The following is a 12,187-nucleotide window of genomic DNA, read 5'->3' as shown; positions in this document are numbered from 1 at the left end:
GATTACGCTCAGTCTTGAAATGTTGCCCGATTTATGGTTCTTCTTCCATCATGCAAGCTACACAATAATTCAATGGAATGGAATGATTTTTGTTGCAGATGTTCCAGTCTACGGTGGCCCTGAACTGGATCATGAAGTCCTTGACAGAGAAGGGCTTTGCATCCGAAGAGAAGGCTCCTGTTATGGGTAAGTCTGGGGAGTGGGGCTGCTTTGGGTCCGCATTTCATCGACTCGAGGCAGGAAGTCAGAGCAGACTGTATCCCATGTACCTCCCATGCCCTCTTGAGGATGAGTATAGGGTAATGAGTAATCAGCTGAGACTATAGGATTTGTTTTGATTAGTAGTGCGTTCCAAAACCTCTTTTCCCCGTGGCTTAACACACACAATTTACTAAAAAAGCATTTCAAATGTATAATTCCCTATTCTAGTACAGATGATGTGAATCTTTGTTAATGGTTGTAATTAAAGAGGTGATTAAAGAGTACATTAAAAAGAATTGCAAACTATTAGATGGTATTTAGATGGCATTGAATGATGAAACCAGACACGGTAAAAAACCCTCCCTTTCTAGCAACCGAAGTGCCTATAAGAGTTTTACTGAGGGTCTTTAACCTGCACACTTTTTTTTAGAAATAATAAAGTTGTTTTCGATCAGCTACAGTGCTTTGAGATTCTGGTAGCTTGGCTCGGTTACAGCGTTCAGATCTCAGAAAAGCACAGGTAAGGCAGCTATGCCAGCCCGTGGCCTTCAGATAGGATGCTTGCAGTATGCAGCGCCCTCCAAACTCCCAAATAAAGCAGAAGATGTCTCGCTCCAAAAATGCATCGCACTTAAATATCCTTTCTTTTTATTATGAAAAAAGGCAAGACCTTGTGATCAAAGGTGTTTCACTGACTGTGTTTCACCCACAACCTACAATTTAAGCACCTAAGTTCAAACTCTGCCCTAGAGTGACTCCTTTTTAACCCTGTGTTTCCCACTGCACTCAATTTACGTTATCCTAACCCTCGCATCGGCGTCATCACCGAATAACCACCCTCACCTTTTCGTGTGTTTGAATTCACCATTTAAACTTACTATATAGGGACAACGGTAACCCTGCATTATAATAACTAATGGTCTTCCTGATGTCATTACACTACAACAGCCACTATGCATTGTGCTCACTATCCTAAGGTGTCTGGATCGTTGTAAAGGTAAGGGCTCAGATGGATTAGATTTCGCTCGAAGACCACCTGAGATATTGCATCTTAATTCACGCGCTTATAGGAATCGTCACACTTTGCTTGTAGATTAACTGAAACACCGTATTGTAACTTGTGCTCTTAAGAGAATTACACGAGGATGTATAGATCTAACCATACATGAGGAGAACGAGGGAGATAGAGGGAGGGAGGGAGACCTGGACATTAATACATTTTTGGGCGTTTATGGTCACGATTAGCGGGAAAACGTTGATATGGGAATGGGTGACAAGATAATCGCTTGTATTGTATTTAAACATGTACAAAGAAACACCGATTTGGAAAGTTTTTATATTGAAACATTGTTTTTTAATTGTAGAATACCCCTGACGAAGGGCCATGGTAAGGCCCAAAATACTTTGGGTTATCGTAATGAACTGATAAAGATATCTTGCATGCACTCCTAGCTACTGATTAAGGCTTTGGCATGTCTGTAGCGTTTGAGGTTACAGTGATGAAAGTAAGATGCCTCACAAGTGCCTATGGATAAATCCTGGACACCGTGAATAACTTTGATGAACTTTGAATAAACGGTCGAACAAACTTGGTTTAACGTGCTGCATTATCGGTATGCACATATCGCTGTGCGTCCGGAAATGGGGTGAGGTCGCCCCATTGTTCCTAGTGTTTTTCACAAGTACGTGACTTTGGGCAGACCACGATTCTGGGCCAGCACGTGAACAAACGCAACATTGATAAACTTTTGAAAAAATCGGTGTGCCCTCTGTCACTCTCTTTTGAAGTATATTAACTTGCCAGGTCGACATGGCAGTCTAAAATTGCACACACTGGCTCTGCATTGGTAGACCTGAGAGATGTTTAAAGTGTGACAGGGCAGCCTTCTAGACCTCCCTCAACCTCTACCACAATAGCTGTTAACTGTGCTATCTAGTGCCCGAGGAGCAGAGCTGGTCGGGTGAGGTAGGGCCCTGCAGCTGCGGTGAAGTCCTCCATCCCTGGCTAGGGGGGCTGGTGCGGCTGTTCGGCAAGGCGGACCCCGGATACACGGAGGGGATTGACGCAACGTAGCCTGTCATCTGGGTGATGGCCACGTACCTTGTATGACCCAGCTGCTCCGAGCCTGCCTTCGCTGACATACGCGGCGGATCCTGCGGGTGTTGCACATGGTGGAGTTGGGGCTTGGCTGACTCTCCCCTTCGTCTGCTGTCGACGCAAGTGGCCTCAGCGCCCCTCTGGTGGGCTGGACACGACTATAGAGGGAGACATGCAGTGGCGAGGCGCTAGCATGGGGCCGTGCATCTTTGCTCGGTAAGACCCAGTGCGACTCCGAGGGGGTCGCTTATTTCTTTTGTAGGCTGAGGCTTGCCTGAACTTCTGCCTTAAAATTAAACATTTTGTGCCACCGACGGCCACTGCTGGCATTATCTACTCACCTGGGGCCTCAACAGCGCTGTGCTTCTGCTTCTGGACCCCCTGACACGTACATGCCATGGCATATGTGGCCTGTTGATAGCTGGGGTACCCTGGGACGAATCAGTGGAGATCCACCGCGACTAGTGTTACCTGCATGGTGAATTCTCCCACTGCGCATATCACAAGGGGAATGATACTGACACCTTGAAATGAATCTTGCGGAAGGCTGAGCCCCATGGGGAGTACCTCCCAGGTGAGACGCTCATTCTTGCATGGTCTCGAAGTTCACCTGGGGCCCTTTGGTCCGCTCTCTCAACCTCGGATACATGTGGTAGCAACCTCCTAGGCTACTTGATGAATAATACCTCGCTCTGACGGACATTAGAGAATTCCTAAGTAGGCCTTAAGCTGTCTTCACTGCCCAGTGTACATGATCCCTCTACCTGGTCATCTTGAACATATGTTATTACTAGGGATAGGGTCACCCTTTAGTGGACACTTCAACATTTAGAAGGCATTCCTCAGTGACCTCGTAGTGACCCGCACATCGGGAGTGAAGGGGAGCCCGCCCCTTGTCCAGATTGGAAATCCCAGGGAATCCGGTCAAACACAAGGCATCTCAACTAGATCAGTGCAATGGGTAAGCCCAGAGCAGAAAGGACACAGAACCAGACTGGGGACTCGGCAACCCAGACCTCTCCCCCAGATAAAGATAGAACAAACGGCAACTACTAAGCCTATAGACCACGCAGACCTTGCACACTGGTTCGACAAGATAATGGCAACAGTTTTAGACATCAAAACCACGCTGGGCCCCAGGATAGATACACTATGTGTGGATGTTGGATTCCTACGAGAATACGACAAAAGATTAAAAGGCCCAGTTGAAGAGATAGAATCGGCGATGGCCAGCTTACACCCCATGGTAATGTCAGCAATGGAACAGATTAAACTGCAGCAAAAAGAAGTGGAATATCTAAAGAACAGGGGAGACGATCAGAGGACAGATTCCGTAGGAACAATTTGCGGATAGTGGGACTGCCAGAACACATTGAGGGGCAAAGTATGGAGCTATATCTGGAGGAATGTTTCGCAACAGACATTCTTAATGGTAAACATTCACATTTTTATTTGTTGAACATGCACATAGGGTGCCAGATGGCCTCCTCGTCCCCGGCCGGGTGCCCCCCACATGGCCGGTGGTTGCGTGTTTGTTCAATTATCGGGACAGAGACCACATATCGCAAGTGACTCTGGTCCCTAGCCCATGGGAAACAGAAAAAACTAAGGTACATATATATCCCGATTACACCCTAGCGGTTCAAAGGAGCATATCCTCCTATATGGACATTAAGCAATGCTTAAGGACACATGGAATACAATATGCACTGCAATTTCCTGCCACTTTACGAATCCGACATGAAGATAGAACCACTCTTTGCCACTTCCCTGAGGAAGCCTGATCCTGGGTGGAGCGGAGCCAATTAGCTGGTGCCCAGCGGGCGACAGCAGTGACATCTCACCCAGAATGGTGTAATAGAGGTGCATGGGGAGGCCACTATAAGATGCAGGCAAGGCGCCCCACTAAAGATCAGATAAACGAGAACCGGTGGAGGCAATTAAACAGGCAGAACAACACAGTAACCTGGATTCACCCTCCAGGTCAGAATCTTACTTGGATACTGTCCTGGATCAAGCGTACCAGTTAACGGAGTCACAACACTCAGGGCTGATGGAAGGGGGACCTGCACTCACACCACAAACAGGGGATGAACTTGGATGATTCATCCTGGCGTCTTCCAAGGAACTTGGGCTGCTCTCCATCAGGGGTCATTCTCTACTGCAGGCCACCTCACGATGCAGCGCATCTGTAACACCAAATGTCACCAGTAACTACAAATATGGCAAACATACTCCGATATGGCGGCCACTATGCGGACACTAATGCAGCTCGACTAATCCCTCATGAAGATTATAAGTAGCTGATACAGCATTGTTTTGGTTTGTTTATTTTGGGTAGAGCATAAGCGTACAACCTCTTGTATACTTAAGTATACATATATCTCTGTGGGCCAAATGCCATTCCTTGCTTCTCATTTGTTTGTTTCAATGTCCTTTAAAATCCTTGCTTACTAGTGGCCAGTCCTGCCTATTTGTCCCTCCTTTTTTCCTCCAAGGAGCAGGGACTTAGTACAATATCATTACACTTTGTACTGTTGATCTGCTGGTAGGGGGGACTATTTTATTATGTTTTCAACCTCTTGTTACACTGTGGGTGCTCAGATGTAACTGCTTACATTTTATTGCAGCATTCACGTCTTGTCCTTCCTGTCCAAATCCAGCAGCAACCAGCCATGCTTAGCTACTGCAGCTCTAAATCATGTAAATAGTAAAACCAAATCTTAAACACAGCTTGAAATAATACTTTAATGTGCATGCTGCTTATCCCCCCCCTCCCTCCCACCCCCCCGGACTTGTGCTTGGATGCTAGCTGAGGAGTTGGAAGTTTCTCCTCATTGGTTTTGTAATTCAGCCCCAGACATCGTGGCCGCTTTGCCCAGTGAATATGATGTTGTCTGGCATAACCGAGCTAATAACTTGCGAGGTGGAGGAGTTGCAATCTTTTTCAAAAGGCATTTGACAATGGAAAATTTGATGGCAGACTCGATAGACCTGGCGGATATACTTGGTGTCAAATTTACTTTCGAAAACTCTTGCTGGGTGATTCTTACCATCTACCGTCCCCCTAACTCCTCGCCTGCTTTTAATGATCTCTTTTGTCCCATCATATCCGATATCTGTTTGAGATACCAAAAAGTGGTGGTTACAGGTGATTTTAACCTTCATTGGGAAAAATCCCCCAAAGTATCAGTATCTCGACAATTGGAGGAAGTCATGTCCTCAATTGGTCTGACACAGCTGGTGGAATGCCCTACTCACATTAAAGGACATACGCTTGATTTGATCTGGACCTCAGACTCTGTGGTCACTATAGACAGCGTTTTACCTTGTCTCTGGTCAGATCATTTTTTCATTTACTGTACTATCCCCATTAGTGGGAAACCCCCTTGTCAAGTTCCAAAACTGAAGCGAGTACGCCAATGGAGGAATGTTAACTCACAAGCACTGTCGGACATTCTTCCACAATACCTTGCTCCGCTCAGCGGAAATTTAGATGAGGACTATCTGGGCTTAACTCAGACCATCTCCCAGGCAATCGATCAGATAGCCCCAGAGAAATTACAACGAGTAAAGGGTCTGGGGAAGGGGGCACCCTGGTATACCCCCCTCTGAGAGAACTTAAAAAAAAACTTCGGAGTATGGAAAGGAGATGGAGGAAATCCAAGGAGGAATCTGACACGGAACAATATAAAACCCTTTCAAAAGATTATAAGAAAAGTCTGTTGGGAGCTAAAGCTAAATACTTTGATATCCGCATTAAGCGTGCACATAATGTACAGAAAGAAACCTTCAGTATTTTGTCAGAACTGACAAAAAAAACAACGAATGCGGTTACAAAGATTGAGTGTAATACGTTCCAACATTACTTTTTAGAAAAAGTTGAGACTATCCTCTCTGAGATCAAGAGTAACACGGTGAGTGGCCTTTATGCACCGCAGTTGATCGAAGTACCGCAGGATTGTACTATCTCAACTTTTCCAGAGTTGGACGTCAAGAGGCTTGAACACCTCATGTCCTCTATAAAATCTGGCTCACCGGCAGATCCATGTCCTCCGACTATTTTCTGAGGAGCATTAGCCTTGATGTCAGACCATATTGTCTCTTTTTTAAATAGCTCATTACAAACGGGCTATCTCCCAATAAAGCTTAAAGAAGCTCGGGTACGACCCTTGCTGAAAAAACCAGGAGCTGAACAAACAAATCTGAAAAATTATTGACCAATCTCAGCTGCCGTTTATGTCCAAGATTCTTGAACAGCATGTGTTACAGTCGATGTCTGCCTTCCTGGAATCACACAATCTTCTCCAGGGACGCCAAGCAGGTTTTCGGGCACATCACAGCACCGAGTTGGTGATGCTCTCGGTGCTGGATGAGCTCAGGGACATGGCTGACAGTAGGAAACCGAGTGCCCTGATACTTTTAGATCTGTCAGCGGCATTCGACACTGTCAGCCATGATCTGCTCTTGGACAGACTGGCGAATTTTGGAAAAAAGGACTCTAGCCATTTGGCTAGAGTCCTTTTTGACAGGGAGGCAGCAGAGGATTCAATTGGGAGAGGAGATTTCTGAGTTGGGCAGGATGAACTGTGGGGTTCCGCAGGGATCCGCGTTATCACTGTTACTTTTTAATCTCTACCTGCAACCCCTTATTGAATCCTTGGTACAGATGAGTTGTCAGGTGTTTAACTACGCAGACGACACCCAACTGCTCTTTAGCATCGAGAACTCCAAAGTAGCACACCTACATATACAGGAGGTCCTTAGGTATACAGTCAGCTGGATGAGTGACAATCTGCTGAAAATTAACCCCGAGAAGACGGAGGTTTTGGTGGTGTCAACGGGCATTTCACCTTGGGGAGATCTGTTTTGGCCAAAAGAACTTGGGCCCACCCCAACACCAGTGCCCAATGTGAAAAGTCTAGGCATAAAGATTGACAAGGATCTGTCGATGGTTACCCAGATCTCTACTGTTGTGGGTACCTGCACTGGCCTAATTAGGCAATTGCGTAGACTAGTCCCTCTTTTATCCGAATCGATGCTCCGGACGGTGGTTTCGGCCACCATATTATCAAGACTGGACTATGGCAATGTCCTTTATTTAGGTCTACCAAAGAACTTGATCAACAGACTGCAGGTCGTTTTGAACGACGCTGCACGCCTAATTTTTAAACTTCCGAGAAGATCTCATGCATCCCCCTTACTGTCTAAGCTTCATTGGCTTCCTATGAAGCAGAGGGTAGAATTCAAGAGCCTATGTATCTCACACAAGGCAATTCATGGGCAAGCTCCTGTTTATATTAAGGATCGTCTAATGCCTTACAACCCGAAACGAACCTTAAGATCATCTGATGCCCTACTGATGACTTGTCCCCGCTTTAATTTGGCCACAAAAGGCGGAAGGTCCTTTTCCACACTTACCCCACTGTTATGGAACAAGTTACCAGTTTCCTTACGCAAGGAGTCGAAACTTCTTTGCTTCAGAAAACAGCTGAAAACGATTTTGTTTAGGGAGGCTTTTGGACATACAGGTTAACCTGTAATTTGCTGTAATTTTCAGTGAGTAAGAATAAAGTGTGTTTTCTTTGGTCTGGAGCGCCTTGATACCTGTCGGTGAGCTGGCGCTATATAAACCAAAGTAACATAACATAACATGGGGCCAAAATGTTTCCTTCTGGAAAAATGTAGCCTTTAAAATATGCATTTGAATGTATCACAATATATAAAAACAGAACAAGAACAAAGGGCCAGCACAAGGGCTGTCCAATGATTGCACTGGATACTGACTTCAGAGTGGCAATGTTTCTCAGTTTTTTTTACTTTTAAAAGCACTCCACACATTCCAGGCCTCCTGCAATTTCCTGACAATAAAAATGTCATGATAACTCCGGTGATTGATGTTCTTGCAGGAGAGATCAGAGTTGTCTAATGGGAGAAGTTTTAACTCATTGCAAGGTAGCCAGAAGGTTAATATGCCAGCTGCGAAGAAAGTGTTCCATGCAGATTACAACGTTCATACAATGTAAATGGGACAATGGGTTACTGCTCATCTGTTACTTGCAGCTTATAAGTTAAAATCCTAACAGAACAGTGAATTTATAACTGTCATTAAAGAACTGCATGCACTGCAAAGTAAAGAGTAGAGGAGATATTAAAGTTTCTAAAAGAGTTCATCTGGATGGAAATTTATTCTTTTTATTTAAGAGAACCCCCAACTATGGTGTTATGTTTTCAATTCTGAGATTGTGCTTCTGGGGCCCAAGCACTATTTAGCAATGCTGCCTACCAATATGCATGACTTGTGACTCCTACACCCTGTAGTCCTCTGTATTATGTAACATTTCCTTTACACTAATTTATACACTTGTGATTGGTTGTCTCTGTGTAATTTGTGTGTGATGCAAAGTGCTGTGACACCCTACACTGGAATGTGTGGCGCTTTAAAACTAATTAAATGCATCTGAACAGCCCTATCTCCACATCAGCACATCACTACCTCCTCATCAGCGCAGCACGGCAGCATAATCTCTGCATCAACACAACACACTACCTCCTCAGTGCACCACCAACTCTGCACCAGCGTACCACCACATCGTCAGCACAGCACCATCTCAGCATTAGCTCAGCACACTCTCTGCATCACTACCAGTGAGGCACCACCTCAGCAGCAACTCAGGACCCATGCAGCACTAATTCAGCATCACTCTGCACCTCCTCAGCACCAGTGCAGCACCACCACCTCAGCATAACTCAACTCCACTCATAATCACTCAGCACCATCTCACTATCACTCGGCACCACCAACTCAGCATTAAGACCGCACCATCTATGCATTTACATAGCACCATATCCACATCAGTGCACCACCACTTCAGCACCACACCACATCAGCATCACTTAGTACCAAATGAGCACAGCTCAGCACCACCCGAACACCAGTGTAGAGCAGCACCTCAGCATGACTCAGCACCACCTCCGCACCAGTGCAGCACCACCTTAGCATTAGCACAGTACTATCTCTGCATCAGTGCATCACCACCAGATAAGCAGCCCCACCTTAGCAACAACTCCGCGCCAATGCAGCACTTCAACATCAATGCTGTTAGCTCAGCACAAATTCATCACCCAGCACCACCTGAGAACCAGCTCAGCACCACCTCAGACCCAGCACAGCACCACCACCTCAGCCTCACTAAGCACCACCTCAGCCCTACTCAGCACCACCCAGCATCATTCATCACCACCTGAGCATCACCTCATCATCAGTTCAACAGCAACCCAGCATCAGCGCAGCACCACCTCAGCAGCAACTCAGCACCCATGCAGCACCACCTTAGCATCAGCAGAGCATCACCTCAACACAGCACCACCGCTACACCACCTCAGCATGACTCAGTGCCACAGCGTCACTCAGCACCACCTCGACCACCTAAGTCAATCAATCAATCAATCATAACATGTGTATAGCGCACTACTCACCCGGAAGGGTCTCAAGGCGCTTGGGGGGAAGGGGTCCGCTATTGCTCGAACAGCCAGGTCTTGAGTTGTCTCCTGAAGGCGAGATGGTCCTGGGTCAGCCGAAGGTGGATGGGGAGGGAGTTCATGTCTTGGCCGCCAGGTAGGAGAAGGATCTACCTCCGGCGGTGGCTCTTCGGATGCGTGGTATGGCGGCGAGGGCGAGGCTAGTAGAACGTAGCTGGCGGGTGGGCGTGTAGGTCAGGCGTCGTTGAGGTACTTGGGGCCCAGGTCGTGGAGAGACTTGTGTGCATGGGTGAGGAGCCTGAACGTGATCCTCTTGCTGACGGGGAGCCAGTGCAGGTCCCTCAGGTGGCCTGAGATATGGCTCCGTCTGGGGATGTCCAGGATGAGTCGGGCGGAGGCGTTCTGGATGCGTTGGAGTCTTTTCTGTAGCTTGGCTGGGGTTCCGGCGTAGAGGGTGTTTCCGTAGTCCAGTCGGCTGGTGACGAGTGCCTGGGTGACCGTTTTCCTGATTTCGGTCGGGATCCATCGGAAGATCTTGCGGAGCATGCGCAGGGTGTAGAAGCATGATGAGACTGCGTTGACTTGTCTGGTCATCGAGAGGGAGGAGTCCAGGATGAAGCCCAGGTTGCGTGCGTGGTCTGTTGGCTTGGGAGTGGTGCCCAGGGCGGGGGGCCACCAGGAGTCGTCCCAGGCGGAGGGCGATGGTCCCAGGATGAGGATAAGTAACATTCAGTTTTACTCCACACCAGAACACTACCTCAGCATCACTTAGCACTACCTGAGTTTCATTCAGTATCACCTGAGCATCACATCTGTACCAGCACACTACCACCTCAGCACCACTTCAGCATTACACAGCACCACCTTAGTGTGCCCTCAGAATCTGGCATCTGTTGATTCTCTCCTAGAGTCCATCTGATGCTCGTGTTGTAATTCAGGTACTATTTCTCAGTCTCCACCCTCCGATTTTTAAGTCCCTGCATAAGAAATAAAAGCTATAACAAACCAGCATTACAACAGTCTGGAGGAGGTTGCCAGCATTGCAAGGACAAAAAAAAACTAGAAGACAATTTTTTGATATTTCTTTTTTTAAAAGAACCATTCAATTGTGCACAGTGTCTTCTTTAAACTCCACGACAAAACGCTCCACAACACAAAATACCATTCCACATCTTTACACTCCATTGCTCAGTCTCATACCACATAATTCCAATACACTCAAAAATACATCATTACGATCCACATAATACACCTGCACACAATACTACATAGTTACACTACACAAATCCACACCACACAGTTTAACACCACAGAATCCCACAACTAACAAGTCCAATCCTGCCCACATAATTGCTACACACCACATACATCCACTCCAATCCATAACACATAGGTAAGGGAAATTTACATTTATAATGCCAGTAGCTCCAACTCTTTCCTTTTGCTTTGCCATTACCTATTTGTTCTTTTCCATCACCACAAACGCAAAGCTATATACAAAGTTCCATACTACACAATTCAGCTTGACACATTTCCAACCCACACCACATAATTTAACACCAAACCACATAATACAACTCAACAATACAATGACACAACACCACATACACCCAATCCACACCACACAATTCTACATCATGCAGCAAAATTCAACTGCACACCACAATCAAACTGTACAAGTTACCACTCCACACAATCCCACTACACATAATGCCACTACACTGAATGCCGCAAAATTGCTAACCATATATTTCCACAGCACACCAGGCCACATAATGCCACTACACAAATCCACTCCACTCCACACAACTACACTCCACTTAATTACACAACTAGCTAAGCCAATCCAACCCACATGCCTCTTGACTGGAAGGCTGCTCAAGTGCTACCAATCAAGAAGAAAGCTCAGTTGCCTGCCGAAGTGCTTTCTAATTATCGTCCCATCTCACTCTTGCCACTTAAGAGTAAAATGGCTGAGGGTTATGTCAGCACTCAGCTAATGGCCTATCTTGACTACCAAAGCATTCTAGACCCTTCCCAGGCAGGGTTTAAACCCAATCATCCCACAGATACAACTCTTATTCGGGTCACTGACCACATAAAAATTACCTTGGATAATAATAAAGCTGTGCTGCTGATTTTGTTGGATCCGACAACAGCCTTTAATATGGTCTCATCAGAAATTGATCTTTCAACTGAGAGGCCGGTCTGGAGGGACAGGCACTTAATTGGCTTGTTCGCTTCTTAGATCAGCGTTCCCAGACCATCAATGTGGGTCCCTTCCGATCCCAAACCCTGAAGCTTACCAAGGGGGTGCCCAAGGCTCTTGTTTGAGTCCTACTTTGTTCAATATCTATGTGGCCCCACTAGCCAAGATTATCAGATCGTAAGATTTTACTCCATTTT

General features: G+C 46.4%; 1 protein-coding gene across 3 annotated transcripts in view; it reads left to right on the top strand.

Annotated features, from left to right (window-relative positions):
* Positions 1–12,187, top strand: part of LOC144773609 (transient receptor potential cation channel subfamily M member 2-like) — a 1,291,174-nt gene that overhangs the window by 1,032,323 nt on the left and 246,664 nt on the right. For all 3 annotated transcript variants that reach the window (XM_078658751.1, XM_078658750.1, XM_078658752.1), the window contains one exon: positions 99–186. In XM_078658751.1, the coding sequence (XP_078514877.1) occupies positions 99–186 (88 nt within the window). The remainder of the gene's footprint in view (positions 1–98; positions 187–12,187) is intronic.

Source organism: Lissotriton helveticus, chromosome 8, assembly GCF_964261635.1.
Source record: "Lissotriton helveticus chromosome 8, aLisHel1.1, whole genome shotgun sequence".
In the NCBI taxonomy this organism is placed as follows: Eukaryota; Metazoa; Chordata; class Amphibia; order Caudata; family Salamandridae; genus Lissotriton; species Lissotriton helveticus.
Note: the sequence above shows the minus strand (reverse complement) of the source record. Positions and strands in the feature narration are given on the sequence as shown.